Below are 18,205 nucleotides of genomic sequence, written 5' to 3'. Positions count from 1 at the left end.
TCGACTCAGGATTAGGGCAATTCCTAAACATTTTTGATATTTTATCATATCAGTGTCATATGATTTCATATAAATTATAAATATACTTGTTTAAAATACCGAAGTCAGTATTTTTTCAAACGAATAACATGAAATAAGATCAAAATAATCTTTATTCATGTTAGAATGATATAACAAAACTTGATCTTAAAAAAGATCAAAATAACCAACACTTATCAATTCGATATTTTGTCATATTTTTTTCTGTGTATAAAAATGTATGTACTATGTACATAACCCCCAAAGTAATTCTGATATTCATTAGGATAAGGCAATTTTTAATAGTTTTATGTTTGTATTTATATATGGCAAATTTAACAAATTTTCTTTTAAAAATATACATACATACATACATACAGCTAAAACATCGCGCGCCCTTTTCGACTTCTTCGCTCACAATTCAATAAATCAATTAATTAAAATTATTTTTTAGTTTTAGAGACTTAAACATTACGTACAATCACACGCACTTAATTACGTACTAGCAAAACACATTGATACATTACATTTCTCCACTCTCTTTTTCTTTGTTTTTCAAATATATAAATTAACTAGTTTCTCTTTTAAGCATAATTTGTTTGCTGCAGCGCATCTGGTATGGAAAGCAAAAAATTTCGATTACATTTACATAAAATATTTGTTTTTGATTCTCATCGTCGTATAAATATGTGTGTGGTCGTGTGTGTATGTGTTACATTTACAAACGTACATTAAGATGTGTGGGTGTGTATTTTATGTAAAACAATAACTAGTCTGAAGACCTTGTGACTAGACGGTTTTTTCGGCTTCTCTAAAATGTATATACGTAGAGTTATCAAATATATGCTATGTACGATTTTCGCGCCAGCTTCTGCTCGCTTCTACTTCGGGATCGCAGGATTCCTTTTTGAAATCGAATAAAAATAGTTTAAAATCCCATGGGACACAAGGAATCCTGCAACGCCAAAGCAATCAAATATTTACGAACAGGCTGGCATTATTTATAAGTGGAGGACTTCCAACACGGACACACAAATCGTTCGATCAATACAAACTACAATACATAAAACAAAGAAATAAGCCAAAAGACGATCGCTTCCTGCTCGACACGGTTCCTGAGTAACTTTTCCACCTCTCTCATCCGACTCATCCAGCTCATCCTGGTCATTCTGCTCCTCCCTTACTTAGATTCTACTCTGCCTCCTCGTTATCCCTACACTATGCTTTCGCGGTCCCGGGCTGCTGCTGACGCCGCCATGTCCGTGAATCCAGTACGTGCTCCGTGCACGCCGCTGGGCAGGATTCGCCTAGCCTCGCCGCGAACGCCGTTGCCCTTGAAGATGTTGGACATCCAGTTGGTCAGCTTGCTTCCGCCAACCGTTTTGGCTCTGTGCTGGTTGGAGGAGCTGCTTAGGAAGTCCAGGCCTCCGGGCTGGCGGTTGTCTATGTCGGCGGCATAGCTCACGCTGTTTCCACCATGGCCACCGGGTCCGTCCATGTGCTCCAGTGAATGCCAGCGTTTGTTGTGCGCCAACATTTCTTCCGGCGGAACCGATAGCGATGCCTGTCGTTGCAGCAGCGGTGACTCCAGATCATCTTCGATGTTCACCCCGCCGTTGCAGTTGTTATTCAGGTGCTTGGCACAGTTGCTACCGCCTCCCACTCCTCCTCTTCCTCCGCCCGTAGGAACAATGCTGATTTGGGCATTGGGAAAACTACCCGAATAGCGGAGAGCGGGCAGCTGACCGTTGTCGTGGCGCATCAGCAGGCCCAACTCGTCATCGTAGCCATCGGTGGCATCGACCGGATTGGCGGACATCTCGTCATCTAAATTCAGCTGACTCGACTCCACCTCACCGTTGGGATTGCCACTGATCAGCGAAACACCAGTGTCCAGCGATCGCGAATTGTTCTTGGACAACTTGGAGGGCGGCAGCTTGACCCTGTCGTGCCGTTTGCGCAGCTGCTGCATTGGCATGGGGTCTAGGGAGCGAGACTCTCGCAACAGCACGTCCGCGGAGTCATCCTCGTTATCTCCCAGTTGGGGCAACTGGGCAGCACTGATAATCCTATGCGGGCGCACCATGGCCAACGGCTTGTGCAGCGCATTGGGCTGGCGCACTAATCCAGATCCCGATCGTGACACCCCTCCCGATCCCCCATCCATATCACAGTTCGTTTCGTTTGTTTCGGAATGATTCAGCGTGCTGAGCGAGTCCTGTGCGGATTCAAGGAGAGCTCCGCCCACAAGGAGCGGTGCGCCCAGACCATTGATAGAGGGTCGCTCCCGATCCCGTTTGCTGACCATGCGCGGTGATTCCCTCACGGAGCCCTGGAGACTGTACGTGGACTCGCCGTCCGCCTGCCTGGGAACAGTGCTCTGGCGCCTTGACCCGGTGCCGCAGAAGTGCATGGCCTGGATGCTTGGCTGCCGGGAGTCGGGATTCAGTTTCGGACTCTTTCGCGGACGACTGAACAGCGGCGGTGGCATATCCATCATGTCCACCACCTTCTTCTGTATCGCATTCTCATTGGCTCCGGTGAGCCACCAGGTGACCACATCGCCCTTGCCCTTCATATTGACTAGGCCACGTTTCTCGGTTATGTAGCCACCGCCCAGCTTGTCCAGCGCCAGCTTGCACTTGTTGGAAATGTGAATCTTCAGCGCCTCGCCGTTGCTCTCCATCCTGGACGCTGTGTTGACGGTGTCGCCAAAGAGGCAGTACCTCGGCATCGTGAGACCAACCACGCCCGCCACCACCGGACCCGTGTGCATCCCTATGCGCAGCTTCAGGGTTTCGTTGGGCCGATGAGCTATGCGATGCTGTTTCACCGCGTGGAGCAGCTCCAGAGCCATTGACGCTATCTCGCCCGCATGTCGATCACCATTTTTAATTGGCAGACCAGAAACCTAAAATGTTATTGGAAAAGGCGTATTAGGAAACATAATTTAAAAGCAAAATAATTGAGTTTAGAAACCGTGTAATTAATTAAAAACAAGAAGGAACTCTATAGACGAGTGCCACAAATATATGGATGCTCTTTATTATACTAAACCAAATAATTGGAATTCATAGTTTCGCAATTGGAGGGCAGTATGATCCTGTAAAATATTAGTTTTACCAAATGGCTAGATCGACTGGGCAAATGATTCTGAATTATAATATACATATATGCACTTTATACTTTACTCTACGTAAAATGTATGAAATTGATCTGCATGTGCATTTAATGTTATACATGTTTTTCAAATCGGACCATTTACTAAAATACAATGAGCAAATAATGATGTAACCGCAAGTTTTCACCATTGATTTCTCTCGCATTTCCTTTAGCTCTTGTTTTAACTTTAACTTAACGTTTTACAGGTGACCTATTTTTTACTTACCACCATGTACGCATCTCCAATTGTTTCTACTTTGTAAACATCATAGCCTCGTATGATGCGATCGAACACTGTGTAGAGATCATTCAAAAAGTTCACCACTTGTAGCGGTGTGCTCTCCGCCGACATTGCAGTAAAACCAACAATGTCACTAAAATAGATGGTAACCTGGAAAGAATAATAATAAAATTTTGGTTATAAGAAGTTAAGATTTTGAATATCTTAGGGCCCGTTTCTTAAACTAAAAGTACACTTTTAACATAGATTTTAACACCTATATTTATTTTAACCAGCCAATGAGAAAAATGCCCTTATTATAATTTGTATGGTCGGAAAGATTTTGTTCCCCTGATGTATTTCATTCTACCAGATTTTTAAATTCTGTCGGTTGGAATGTGGCTTACCAAATCATAAGATACCGGCTCGACGCCCTGACCCATGGTCAATTTCTCGGCCACAGACTGCGGTAGCATGCGATGCAGCAGATCCTCCGTCTTCATCTTTTCCTCGCACAGGAGACGCGTCCGCTCGGTGACAATGTCTTCCAAATTGTTGGCATACTTCTCCATCATTTCCATCATTTGATCCATGATGTTTTTGGTCTTACCACCGCGCATCTTTTTCAAGCGGTTGCTAAACGGAAACAGAACAGGCATGTTAATATATAAACTTTTGAAAATGTTAATTATTTACCGTATGACACTGAATTCGGGTCTCTCTTCGGGTTCTTCGGCCCAGCAGTCTCTGATGCAGGCCAGCACATAGTCCGGACAGGATTCTGCCTCTATAATGGACTCCACTTCCGGTCGAAACGGATCCTCTCCCTGGAGCGGTAGCTTCTTGACGTAGTCCACGATTTCCTTTGGTTCAAAGTTGATTTGTCCGAATGGACCCTTACGACTAAATATCTCGTACATGATGATGGCGAAGGCGTAGACATCGCCCTTCTGGCTGCCGTGGATATGATTCCGCAGCAGTTCCGGAGCACGCCAAAGTTGATCTACAAATCGACAATCATCATTTAATATTTTAAGGGCAAAGAGTTTATAAAATCTCACTTCGATAATGCTGATGCTCCCCAATGGACTCGTTCTCGGCACACTGCCTCAATTCATGCAGGCCGAAATCGGTGACTTGGAGCATCCAGCGCGAAGTGACCACACAATTCGAGGATTTCAGATTGCCATGATAGACCAGCTGAGAATTGTGTATGTAGATCATGCCCTGGAAATAAATTAGCAGGTGAGAGTAAGTATGTTTTAATCGTTCGAATTTATGTTTTTTTAATATGTAAGACTATAAAAACTAGTATTAGATAGAAATATTCAATTGCTGCGACTCGGATATTAATATTTTTACTCACCTTAATGAGGTCGTGAATGAGTGAAGCAATGAAAAGATCGTCCAGCTTGATGTCCTCGTTTTCGATGATGTCGTACAGACTGCCTTTGGCGCAGTAATCGGTGACTAGAAGGATGCGTGTTGGCTCCACGCTGGCGCCAATGAAGCTATTAATGTTGTCGTGACGCAGTTCGCGCAACAATCGCATTTCCTTCATGATCTCTCTGGAAATGTCACGCTTCCGGGGGAACTTTAACTCCTTGATACGGACCACAGCGCCACGCAGGCGGCCCGTGGAGGTTACAAACTGGTTGGTCCAGCGGGAACCGTAGCTCTGGGCACTCATCAAACTGACCTGTGGGTGGATAAGACTTAGTAAGAAAATCACTTATAAAACAAGAGAGAACGCTATAGTCGGGTGCCCCGACTATAAGATACCCGTTACTCAGCTAAAGGGAGTGCGAAGGAGTTGGAGAAAAACTTTGATCCGTCGTAACTTTTTAACGAATGGTCCGATTTAAAAAATTTCTTCTACATTTCGATAGGTATTGATAAACACAATAAAACTGCATTTTTACTTTTCCAAAATATTGAAATTTTTAAAATCGTACATTAGCGATTGTGGGCGTAAGAGGGGGCGTGGCACCCTTTTGAAACAAACTTGCGCTGCGTAGGAACTCCTAGAATCTGCATGCAAAATGTCAATCTTCTAGCTTTTATAGTTTCCGAGATCTCAGCGTTCATACAGACAGACAGACAGACAGACAGACAGACAGACAGACAGACAGACGGACAGACAGACGGACAGACGGACATGGCTAGATCGACTCGGCTAGTGATCCCGATCAAGAATATATATAGTTTATAGGGTCGGAAACGCTTCCTTCTACCTGTTACATACTTTTGCACGAATCTAATATACCCTTTTACTCTACGAGTAACGGGTATAAAAATTCAAAATCTGTACTTACTTTGCTGGGTGAGGAGACAATTTCGTTGCCTGAATAGCCCTTTATATCGTTGGGGTCGATCTTCCAGAGTAATCCCTCAATCTCCAGTTCAATTTTCCACTTTCGGTATATGCTCATGGTGATCACACCGGAGCAAAAGAGTAGCACTCCCAAAACCACGGCAGCCACTGTGGAAGTGTAATGGGTGTCATCCTTTTTACAGAGCTCGTTACCGAATCCGCACATCGGTTCATCAGCGGGCTTTTCTCCGCCCGATGGCCAATCTATTGAGCCATTGATGAGCTTGTACTCCTGCCGAAAACAAGAAAATACAACGAAATTGATGAGTGGACATGCAATTTTCTGGGGCACTCAAGATAAGCGGAAACCAATTGAAAGAAATGCAAACTAAAAAGGAGAAGACGACTCACTCACTGGATGTTCGTCGCCTTGGTGAAAGTACGCTACAGGAACCATATGATAGTTGCAAGGCATATTGTTGGAATTATTCCATTTATGGGGCTTGTAGGCCAGGACCGAAAAGTTGCCTTCCGAGTCGCCATACTGATCGATCTTGATCTTGGATCCAGTGATGCCTTAGGGTTAAATGTAAATAATATAATTAATTATATTTTTCAAAATAAAATCTCTCAATTTGTAACCCACTCATATAGGTACGGTTCTTAATGATGGTATCGATGACTAGAGTCCCGTTGCTGGCCACTTCAAAGATCACTTCATCAGTTAATTCTCGGGTCTCCTCGCGCAGCAATTTGTCCACTGCCCAGGCATACAGCTTTACCGAATCGTATAGGTATGCTGCATAGATCGATATGAACTAAAAATGAATTTGTGAATTGGTTGTGTGGAAGTTCCTCTCTTTTTGAGTTCATACCTTGCTAAAATTACTTTCAACGAAGAGCGGTGGAATCAATAAGTTGAACGGAGGTTTTGAGCTGTACTTTTGCACTTGTTCAGTAAACTGTATGTAGTCCTTCGTGGGGGGCGTGGAGGCCACTACGAGCAGACTGCGGGCCATTTGATTAAAGTTTTCCGTGCTGTGGCAAGTCGACATGTGAGCTATTTGATCCACTTTGCGCAAATACTTTTCCGCCTCCCTGGAAAACGAATTCACATATAAATTTTGAAACCATTGCCAAGGGATCACTCAAAATTAATTACCTCTCGGAATAGACCATCATGTCGACAAAGATCACCATATACTCGCCACGAGCAAACAGGCCGGCGGTCTCCATAGAGCGCATAAAGTCTACAAGACTGTTGGCGCCCCCCAAAAATACGTAGATACGTGTACCGTTCATCGTGTTTTGTACTAGCTGTTACGAATTCATGAATAGGTACTTATTAAATAGGATTCCAATTAACTTAAAAATCCATACCTGATACCAATACCCGGATCGACAGCAATCCATCATCTGCTCGCAGCACTTGGCAACATTATCGATAAACATCTGCGTGTGGTTTATAGTCATATTTCGCTTAGCGGCCTGAGCCTTAAGCAGTTCAGCCACCGGACCCCACACATCCTCGTGCAGGATGGAGAACTTGTTCCACGCATAATATCGCAGGAGGGCTAGCAGCGACTTAACGACCTGAAGAATACGAAATGTAAAGTGCGCCATGTGAGTTGTGCGTCAAGACAAATGTAAAAGGATTTAGAGGAATGTGTGGAGCGAGCACATATATCATGGTCTGTTGTTTTAGTTTTGGATACAACTAAGGGAAAAATAATAGGAGCTCTAAATTAAAATTATTCTACCTACTTATTACTTTTTCTTCAATTATGTGTATATGCATACAGCTTAAGTAACGGGGTAAAGAATTGTACTTTCACGTATAAATTTAAGATTTAAACTGATTATTTAAATATAATTTGAAATATCACGTCCGCTGTACTCGTTTAATAGATATTACTTAACATACGAACATCAAAATTTCAGCCAACTAAATTGCTTATGTTCTTATTAAATACATTTTGCATTTGTGACCGCAATGGTTAGACATTGCATTTTCTCTTATCTTGCGGGTAATCGTGTGCTTCTTTTGTCTTCTCAATTTTGCCGTTTGTTGTCCCCGGTTTGAGGATAATCCAAGGCTAAATAGCTGTCCCTGTCAAGTCACAAAGCCACCGCAAGGGGTGGCCCATCCATCCACCTGTTGCCCACTGTGCTTACTCACCTGCTTGTCTGGCGGTTCGGTGCGGGCGAATGTCGGTATGGCGGATGCACGGTACTCTGCACATTTCTATCGAAAAGGGAAAAAGGGAAGAACCGCGGGGAAATAAGAAATTAGTTGCATGAAAAATGCGATGCGTGAAATTGTCTGCTGCCGAGATACGACGTCATAAATCAGGCCCTCAAAATACATACATAGGAAATCATTGGAATGTTTCTACTCTGCGAAACGATGGCCTCCACATAGCAAGGTCCTTCCGGTCCGAAAATGGTAGCGATGCCATCGCATATCATCTCGGTGATGGCTTTGGTGGCGAGTACCGTGTCCCCTTTGGTGTCATTCCAGCGCAGGTCCAGCATCACATTTGGCAGCAGATTGGGATCCTTGTTGACCTGTGGCAGAAAAAACGATACGAGTTGTCATATTCGAGATATCTTTTGGAGACCAAAAATAGGAAAACACTTCATTTAGCATGAAGAGAATTTTATAACTATTATTGCTGAAAATGGTTTTTTACAAAAAATTTAATTTAATTTTTAAGGATTGAATTGGAACACCTTTGCAGTCCATGTTTGTACAATGTGCTGTACATTCTTGCCATTAATATTGTTTGAGTTCTGTGTGGCTACCACTTTGACACACCTCGCATTGACTGATTTATATATAAAACTTATTCCACTCCAGTACTTACCTCATCCAGGGCCATAGTCAGGGCACCGGATATGGCCAGTCCCTGGCGCGTCTTGAGCTCGCCAGTGAGGGCCGTTAGGTAGCCGACTGTGAGGTGATGTTTGCTACAGTCGCATACTGCCACCGACAGCAAGAGTATAAGACTAAAGGGCCAACGCGTCATGGCCCCTTAGGCCGGGGCCGTTCAGCGCGACGCCTATGGGTCCCAACAGATTCTCACACTGAAACGAAAGGAAGAGAGATTAAGGATCAGACCAGGGACCAGAGACCGAAACTAAGTGAGGATGCAATTGAAACTGCCAAGGACCCCTTTGCATAATAAAATGCATGTTTGACAAAGGCAAACACAAATAGAAAACGGCATTCTGAACGCATTTCAGACACTTGGCTTGATTCAGATGAAAGAGCTGGAAGGCGGAGAGAGGAAAGCAGGCCAACTGGTACACAGAGAATAATTAATATCATTGTTTAGAATTTTCATATTGTTTTATTGATCATGGCTAGAAATCAAATGTAAACTATATAATTCAATCAAAATTCAAGTATTTATCTGGTTAGTGTGGTGCAAAAAAGAATCTTTAATGAAGCAATGCGAATTTTTCTCTGTCCATCAATAAGCTGCAGCGACTGGGACCCGACAAGGATGCGGAGTGAAAGAACGTTAGATGTGCTCCTGCAGCAGGATGCCAAGCAAGTGCCCACGCAAGCAAATGTCAAATGTTGGAAAGGCAAACTTCAATATCGTTGACCAATCGGCAGCCAAAACGAGCGTAGGAATTTTTTAATTAGTCCTTTCAGTTCTTTGGCAAGAGTTAGGGGACAAATCACTGATAAGTAGCTTACTGGAGAGGCCTCCTTTATCCCGGAATGCCATTTATCCACCCACATGGACCCCCGTAATGCTGTGTGCACAGCTTGTTATTATTAATTATGCATGCGCTGATTTTGTCATTATGCAATTTCGTTTGAGGCATTAAATATATATATCGCTGGCTATTTTGTTCTGGCATTTGTTTGTTATTATCCCTGCCCACGCAAACACAACCTCACCCAAGCGAGCTCCTGGCATTGTCCTGATTGTTTGCGCTGAAGTGAAAGCTTATTCCATGGGATTGGATTACGGAACTGTTCGGTTGGATGATGTCGTCGTTCATCGTTGTTTGCCTTTTTTTAACAGGCTCACGTGTAAGTTTAATTAAAAGAATAAAAGATATACGAAAGCGAGTATTAAACGGAATGGTGTGGAAAAATTTAATTATAAGTCTGCCATTTAATTCAGTTAATTTTAAAGAATTTGTCTCTCACTTTAATAATTACAATCAAACTTCTCCAGCATGTTCCGGCAAATAAGTTCGATTTATAGATTACATTTTATGACCTTCTCAACTCTCCATTGCCAATAAAACTAGTTCGATTTATTTTAAGAAGTCATCGCCGAATATTAAACTGATTTTGTGTTAATACGATCTTTTCATGAAATAGGTAAAATCACGTATTCATAAAAAAACCGTTACAGGAATTCAATAACACACAAATGTTGGCTATGATTTCAGCCACAATGCATGACGTGGTTAATTTCTCAGCGCGATTTATAAACTACAATTCGAATATTTGTGGTGGCACCTCACTGCTAATATTATTTCAAGAGGTCATCTGTTTCGAATATTTTTTAGTTCATGCTTTCTTACTTAAAATTATCAATTAATGGCAAACTATATTTACGTTCATCAAACATTTTCAAATTATAATCAATTTTATAACCAACCTTTAAGGCAAACACAAAAAATGTTAAAATATAAATTGTGGAGAAACCTAATTTAAGCGTCTAAGAAAGGAATGCCGAAGATAACATGTTTTAGTAGTGTATATTTTATCTTCCTCAGGATTTCGAAGATTTCAATGATAACTAAGAACAAGATATCTCTGTTTTTGCCCATTCAGCATGGGCTGGCAATCTTTTGAGCACTTCAACCTCAATCAACAACAATCGAAGCAATGCTCACGCCGCCATAAATTAGCATTTCCGACACACTTCACATACCATATTTGTTTCTTGAAGCTGTTTATATTGGCGAATGTTGCAATTTAAAATTAGAACTTCTTGGCCAGGCTGGCTAATTTTGGGCGCCACTGTTAAATATTTACGCACCATTTTGACACAATGCGAATCGCGTTTCCGAGAACACGAGCATAATGGAATTTATATATAGTTGAATTGCGGCTAAAATGGAAATCTACTTTTCTCAGAATTTAGATTAGCAGATCTGTTAGAGAGCGGAAAAGAAAAAAAATTTAATATTTCTGCATATTTTATGTATTTTGTTGCATCTTTAAGTAAAACATCTGAAAAGCTTAGCTTAATAGTTGTGTGGGCTCCTTTATTGAAATTAGAATTATGAGTGGCGGATATGAGTGCATACCTTTTGAATACCAATTTTTCACCCGGGTTATCTATCAAACAAATCACCTCCCGTGGATCCGCGTATGATGTGTGTAGTTTAATAGTTTATGACACCGTTTTTAACTAAAGTAACATCATGCTCTTTAATACTACAATACTACAAAGATGCAACCCCTTTTCAAATTGCGTCAGTTACGAAATTTGTTAGATGATCAGATCCCCGTCGGTCTCAAATCTCACATCATGTTCGTTATTTGTCAGTTGTTGGTCTAGAAATTTTTTGTTTTTCCGATTCGAAAGTTTTCACCTTTACCCGTCGAACGCTCCTCCGGCAAAAGACACTCAAAATTCAATGTTTGCTTGAAATCCAGAGCCCGACCTTATAGTGTACTGGAGAGGAGTCGCCGCCGTTGTCGCTGGTGCACCGAAAACCTGAGTTCGATTCCGAATCCGAGGGTCTAGTGCTGCAAACGGGGGGATCCCACATCCATCTCCATATCCACACGTTCGCCTTGAAGCCGAGGGGTCGTCGCACTCGTGAACTATGTGACAGCGGCACTTCGGGGACAAAGCCAGGGCCGGGTTTACCACTGGGTCTCCGGAGCAACAGGAGCCGGAATCGCAGCCTGAGATTACGACGCCGCAAGACACAGGATCCGAGGAGCACCAGCCGATTCCCGGGCGATAAAGGACCCGGCGCCATGGCCATTCACGAGCAGATCGACAACCTCAATATCTGGTGGTTTCCGCGCGACTTTTGCCAGTCGCGCTTCGGCGAGTTCCAACAGAGCGGCACCAACTCCTGCACCCTCATTTCTCTGATCCTGGCCGACAAGGTGGCCAAGGCGGAGAGATTCTATCACAGGGTGTCCGATCTGCCGATGCGGGGATGGGAGCTCTTTGGCAATGCCATGAACGACGGGAACAATGTGTACCACAACGTTATCACGGCCAACACGCCCCAGGCCAGGAATCTAAACCTCAACATTCCGGATGCGATCGCCGCCATTCGGTCGCAGCACAAGATGAATTTCCGGCTGGAGGAGTGGTTCTACACGCACATGGAGGCGGATCCCAGCAGTCCGATGTACAACCGGAACGTGGCCGTGCAGCTCTCGCGGATTTTCCAGATCACCCTGCAGGTGTTCCAGCAGGCCAGCGTGCGGGACAACATGCCGTCGCACCTTTTCGCCGCCATCATCGCGGACAGTCGAACGGTGATGGTAACCTTCGATTTTCGGGCCTCGATCGTCGCCCTCTTCGACTCGCACCAACATGGGCGGGATGCGGGCGCCGTCTTCGCGCAGTGCACGCTTCAGAACATGGACGACCTGCTCTTCTGGTTCATCAGCATGCTGCACAACGTCTACTCCAGCCGGCCCTCGCTCTTCGAGATCTCCTTCCTGAGTTCGCAGCCCGGGGTGGCCAAGCGCATCCCGCCGGCTATCAAAAAGATCGCCGGGGATCTAAAGAAGCCGGTTAAGATGAACATTCCCAGGCCCTCGCATTAACCATCATGGCAATTGAAATCCATCCAGTACACATCCCCCTTTAATGGAGACCAGCCTCAGCTCGGGCGCACACTTCGGACTAGATAAAGCCATCCAACGGACCATTAAAGATCAAAATCTCAAGTTTCATACAGCCAAATTGTCCGTTTAGGCGTTTAGAAATGAAATTCAATATTTTCAGTTGACCATCAACTAATAAATAATGAACACAATTTCTCTTTGTTTTTCCAAAGTATATGTATGAAATTCTTGATTAGCACCAATAGCCGAGACCATCTGAGTCTTTCTGTCTACTAGTCTCTCAGTTTTAAAGCTATTGGAATGAATCTTTCCCAAAAGTCTTCTATCTGTTGCAGGTAGTATATACCTTGCGAAGTTAACTTCTTTCCTTCATTTCGTATGAAATCTTTAAATTTAAATAAGAAAAGCTAACTTCGGCCAGACGAAGCAGATTGACGATCATTACTATTCAATTACAAAATGTTAAATTTCGTATTATTTTGACATCAATTTTTCTTTCCTTCCTTTGGCGGCTATAAAATATTGTCGTACATCGGACATTATTGGTACGTTTAATTCGAAATTCTGAAATATTAAAAAAGAGTTACCTAAAACTGAGAAACTAGACTACTTTATGATGTCGGAAACGTCTCCTTCACTGCGGTGCACGCTTCTGACTGAAATCATAAGACCCATAATGTAAAAAAAGGTAAAATTTTAAATATTAAATACAAATATTTTAAACCATATTCTCTTAATATGATTTAAATCGGTCAAGACTTTTAACAATTACTGCCTGAGTTTTAAATAAAAAAACCATAAAATCATGTTTACCATTGATTTTAAAAATAAAAGTCACAAAAATGCAGGCATATTTGCATAACTTGACCAACTTGGAACTAACTCATTGGTGTTCTTAATTTTTTTGTAGCCCTTTACTAAATGGAAGATTTTTTTTAGTAACAAAAATATAAAATTACTGTTATTGTTGGTCTCTGGTTTTCATTCTGAACTAATTTTTAAAATTCCAAAACGCAATTTGTACTTTTACCGCACTTCTGCGCAGCTGGTGAGGTACATATGAACGGATAAAAAGTTCAATTCTAATTTATGCCGAACTAAGTAATGACATTAAAAATTATTTAATTGTGAACACGTATTTACCTTTCCTTGTATGTGCGTTTTTGTTGATATTTGTTTATTTATTATTTCTGTTACCTAATTACACTTGAGTAAACAATTAATTTAAAAGACTCGAACATCTGCGCTGGGGATTTTTCTTCTTGTTGTTGGTTACTTGTTTTTTTTCCTCCCTGCTAACTTAAATTTGAATGGCTTTAAACAAAACACGAAAAACTAGAGTTAAAGTTGAACTTTGTAACGGGAATTGAGTATGTAGTACGCGTGTGTCTCTGCTGTATTTTTCTCGACTTCTAATCAAAATGAGTTAAATAAACACATAACGTAACCTATTAAGAACTTAGTACGTGACAACAATTTAAATATTTATAAAGTAAACAGAGAGTCCGAGAGAGAAGCGGAGAAGGAGAGTCTAAAAATAGAATCAAATATCAAAGAAAATATGAGAAAACAAATCGAAAACCGAGGCGCAAGACGTGATAAAACGTTTAACGTTAAATGTGAAAAGCAGCCAGAGAAGTCAAAACAGAGAAATAGAGAACAAGAGAGAATTAAAGGAAGAAAGAGCAATGCAACTGAGTTGTAATCAACAAACAGCTACAAGTTGTGTAATATGAAAAATATCGCGTAGCCGCAACGTGGGACGTATATTATATGATGCTCTTCCCCTCTCTCTCTCTCTCTCTCTCTCTCTCTCCTTTTGTTGCTCTCTTAGTTTTTCCCTCACTCCATCTCCCTCTGTCTTTCTCACAGCGCAACAAGTTGCAGTGGGTTTTTTTTAGGGCGGGGGAGCCGCCTTTATTGCACTTTTCAGCCGAAGTTGTTTGCTGCTGCACGTGTGTATACACATACTGACATACAAATTGTCTGGCTGTCTAAAAATAAAACCTGCATACTAAAAATAGAAACCAGACGCAAACACAACAATCCATTGGCCAGTGGATAAACCAACACGACATTACATATTTCAACAAACAAACATCACCAAGGGGTTTCCCCGGAGGGGGCAGTGATTTTCGAGAAATAAAAAATGTGGGCCTCCCAAGGGGTGGGGGGTAAAAAAAAACACACAATGTGCGTGCCTCAGTCGCCGACAATTGTCATCGACATCTACACGATTGACTCACTGCCGGGTTTATGGTACTACACCACACGCCATACCACCATATTACAAATACATACGTATGCGTATTATACCACATACCAACGATCCATTCTCAGTTTCACTTCCAATTCAATCTCTTCGTCTGTCTAAGCCAGCGGTCGGCACACTCATACAATTTCATTTTGTTTTATATTTGTGTGAGTAAATTGCACGGGGCAGCTCATCAGTGTGTGTGTAAAGACCGCTGTTCTACAGTATACGTGATAGGCAGAGAATGAGCAGAACAATTTCCTATGCTCACTTAATAGGACGCTGCCGACCGCTGGTCTAAGCGATGGTGTTCTCTTGTATTAACATATGTAAGTGTTTTTGCTGAACTCTTAGCTTTAATTTTTTTCCGAAAAAAAATGTCTTTGGAGGTTCAGATTTTATCGGGAAAGGTTTTTAATTATTATGATTAATATTTTCCTTCTGACCTCATTATAGTTCTAATAGATTTTGACTGGATTGCTATTCTTATACAAAGGGACATTTTCTGTGTAAAAAATTACATTTCTGCCACACTTTATTTAACTGTAAGGAGGCTCTAGGTGAGGAATGGGCTACTGGAACTTTCAGTTAGTTTAAAAATCGACCTAAATCACTTCACGCATTTTGTTTTGGTTGTAGTGTATGGAATAAAAGTGTAGCTTGCTTTTAAGAAGAAATCATACCTCTCATTAAGCCTAGAGTGCTCTCTATATGAATCCATTCAAGCACGATGCGTGACAATCTAAACATTTAAAAGTGAATTTTAGACGGAAACCAAAAATTTGCAACTTATTTTCAACATTAAAAAACTTAAAAAAAACATCTCGAACAGAAACTTAATATTTAAAAGTAAGCCTTGAAAAATTTCAAATTCCCTTGCTAGAATCTATTTATTTTCAATTTGCGAGTATTTGTTATTTGTCTCGGTGGCAATCAGTTCAAGGACATTCCCCCACACACAGAAAAAAGCCCATTTAAATCCTCTTGCTGCTATCAATCATCAACAAGTTAACCCCACAAAAGGGCACACCAACAAAACCCTTCGCACAAAAACTGTCACACAATGAAACATTATCTCACCACACACAACACCCACACGTGGAGGGCCTCAGAAAAAGGGTTCAAAGGCCCCTATAAATGGGCTGAGCAGGACTTGTTCGGCCTTAACTGTCCCTCCATTAGTTAGATTATTGGGCCCAAATGTGCAATTTGATTTCATCGGACTTTGAGCCGCTTTCAGTGAGAAAGAGAATGTGTGAGGATAATTTCTAATTAAAAGTGGGGGAAAAAGGACTCCAATTCAGTGATGAGAAATGACGGAGAAGCCTTAAGAGTTTACGCTTCACTGAGCGAGTGAAAGTGGATTTGAGGCTGGACGGAACGGAGCGGGACCCTGTCAAACCGATATGACAAATGAATGGCCATCTTGGCCTGGTCATAGGTGCTCCATTGCCGCAAGGACACTCCGTGCAACAGAACGAAGGAGTGGCATTTCAGGAAGGAGCGGTGGGAAACCGACAGCTCGTGTCAGACGAGCTGATTGCATTGCCTATGGCCAGAAGTAGAGATCACAGGATAGGCGAGACGACAAGGGATATTCTAACACAAGAACCTTGTTCATATTTCTTATAATAATATTCACAGTATACGACAGGAACATTAACCCAATATTGTTGGTTTGAAATCGATTATAAACAAAATTAAGTGTGTTCTCAAAGTTAACCAAAAGTTATATTTTAGAGTTTTAACGAATGGCAATGCTACTTGAATGTATAATGCTATGTTCCGCAGTTATTATATACATACATGGGAGAGCAGTTTAACACATATACTAGAACGTCCCTGCCTTCCCATCGACCCCTGCAATTAAGTTACAACACAATAAGTTAATTCATTTGTTGAAACGTCCCTCATTCTTTATTTTCCAAGCACTTCACTTTCCACCTTTTTTCCAGCCTCTTTCAATCCATGACTCGAATTGAAATCAGGCATCCATACCCAAATACAACCAGCATTCAATTTGTTGAATGAATGTAAATGAAATCCACAGCGATAACAATTTAAAGTAGACATATTCGTAACCTATAATGTCCGAAAGGAAAACTCTAAGGGCCGGTTTTTTCGTCCACAGGTTATGTGTAAAGTAGGTTAAAAACTTTAAAAAGGTATGAAAATTCAGAAAATACCGAATTTTTTTTATTAATTCAGATTTAAAAACAAATAAAGCTTGTAGTGATTAGTATCACTTTTTTATGTTGGAATAAATAAAGAACATATATAATTAATTTTTTCTAAGAAGCTTTAAAGCTTTATTTATTTACATATTCAGAACTTTCTTAGAGGCTTTATATCCTTTAAAAGCGTTACTGAGTGCTTACTCTACGGAGCTAACCTACTGCTAAGGGAGCATTATCATGAAGTGAGACTTAATCAGCCAAATTAAACAAAATTCTCAGCATTGAAGTAAATTTAGTTTCATTTAAATTATGCACAAAATTGTAAACGTTTTGAAGTGGAATTAGTCTTTTGATTCATCACTATTATAAATTATCCAGTTAACCAGCAGACAGTGCTTGCGTGCACTCATCAAAATGAATTCCTCAGTGGGAAAGTGTTTCCATTTAAGATCATTCTCGCTTCACTCAGAAATTGTTAAGGCTCGGTTGAGCGGGATAAGGACCAGAATATGGTGGCAGCATTGTCAGCACATGTGTTACAAACTGAAATTTCACTTTCAAAGAGACCAAAAGCGATGCTGATGATGATGAGACTGTGTTGTGGACAAGGGGAGCTGTAGAATGGCTCCATTGCATGACATGGCCTTAGCTGTAGCTCCAACTCAAGCTCCAGCCCCTCCACATTCCCCGTAACTCCTCCCATATTGAGGCGCCGGTTTGCTGGCCGTAAAAGGAGACGAACCCATGACGGCAGCTTTGGCATTTAACAAGCAAGGCACAGCCCAAACGAAGCCAAAAAGAGAAAGATACAAGTGCACTACAAACAATTTATGGAACAGAGAAGTTCAAAGTCTTCAGAGTTTGACTAAACAAAAATCAAATCAAGCTGACATTGCAAGTCCTCAAGAATTCAAAAATAGTCTTGATTGTGTATATCCTACAATACTTTTTTGGCCCGTTACTAGTAGATTAAAAGGGTATGTTGTATTTGTTGGAAAGTATGGAACAGGTAAAAGGAAACGTTTCCGACCCTAAAAAGTATATATATTCTTGATCAGGAAATATCGATCTCCTTCGAACTTTCTTTATGCTGTTTGCATATCTTCATCTCTCTCACGTTCAAATCGGTGGGTAGACTTCACGGACGTACTTGTTAAATGTTAAATTGAATCAAGGCTTTAAACCTTGGTTGTCAAATTCAAAGCTTAATACGAACTTAAAATTTTTTTATTTGATTACTTATAATTTACCATGATGCCAC

General features: G+C 41.5%; 2 protein-coding genes across 7 annotated transcripts in view; one reads left to right on the top strand and one right to left on the bottom strand.

Moving 5' to 3' along the window:
* Window positions 1–300: 300 nt before the first annotated feature.
* LOC108058475 (receptor-type guanylate cyclase Gyc76C) overlaps window positions 301–18,205 on the bottom strand; it is a 48,526-nt gene continuing 30,621 nt past the window's right edge. For 5 of the 6 annotated variants that reach the window (XM_044392627.2, XM_044392624.2, XM_044392625.2 and 2 more), the window contains exons 4-18: window positions 8,582–8,801; window positions 8,085–8,282; window positions 7,894–7,959; window positions 7,095–7,307; window positions 6,877–7,031; window positions 6,590–6,812; window positions 6,361–6,532; window positions 6,130–6,290; window positions 5,716–6,006; window positions 4,767–5,099; window positions 4,462–4,627; window positions 4,097–4,403; window positions 3,808–4,036; window positions 3,407–3,571; window positions 301–2,929 (exon numbers count right to left, since the gene is read on the bottom strand). In XM_044392627.2, coding sequence (XP_044248562.1) covers window positions 1,232–2,929; window positions 3,407–3,571; window positions 3,808–4,036; window positions 4,097–4,403; window positions 4,462–4,627; window positions 4,767–5,099; window positions 5,716–6,006; window positions 6,130–6,290; window positions 6,361–6,532; window positions 6,590–6,812; window positions 6,877–7,031; window positions 7,095–7,307; window positions 7,894–7,959; window positions 8,085–8,282; window positions 8,582–8,743 — 4,539 coding nt within the window. In that variant the 5' untranslated portion in view covers window positions 8,744–8,801 and the 3' untranslated portion in view covers window positions 301–1,231. Of the gene's footprint in view, window positions 2,930–3,406; window positions 3,572–3,807; window positions 4,037–4,096; window positions 4,404–4,461; window positions 4,628–4,766; window positions 5,100–5,715; window positions 6,007–6,125; window positions 6,291–6,360; window positions 6,533–6,589; window positions 6,813–6,876; window positions 7,032–7,094; window positions 7,308–7,893; window positions 7,960–8,084; window positions 8,283–8,581; window positions 8,802–18,205 lie in introns of those variants that run through there. The other variant, XM_017143213.3, reaches the window with a different exon arrangement.
* Window positions 11,190–12,704, top strand: LOC108058474 (uncharacterized). The gene has a single exon (XM_017143211.3). The coding sequence runs from the start codon at window positions 11,683–11,685 to the stop codon at window positions 12,490–12,492; it is 810 nt and encodes a 269-aa protein (XP_016998700.1). The 5' UTR covers window positions 11,190–11,682; the 3' UTR covers window positions 12,493–12,704.

The sequence above is a fragment of the Drosophila takahashii genome, chromosome 3L (genome assembly GCF_030179915.1).
Source record: "Drosophila takahashii strain IR98-3 E-12201 chromosome 3L, DtakHiC1v2, whole genome shotgun sequence".
In the NCBI taxonomy this organism is placed as follows: Eukaryota; Metazoa; Arthropoda; class Insecta; order Diptera; family Drosophilidae; genus Drosophila; species Drosophila takahashii.
This window is presented reverse-complemented; position numbering and strand designations above follow the sequence as displayed.

Excerpts from the sequence above, each read along its gene's own strand:
- LOC108058474 (XM_017143211.3), top strand. The coding sequence starts at position 11,683 with ATGGCCATTCACGAGCAGATCGACAACCTCAATATCTGGTGGTTTCCG.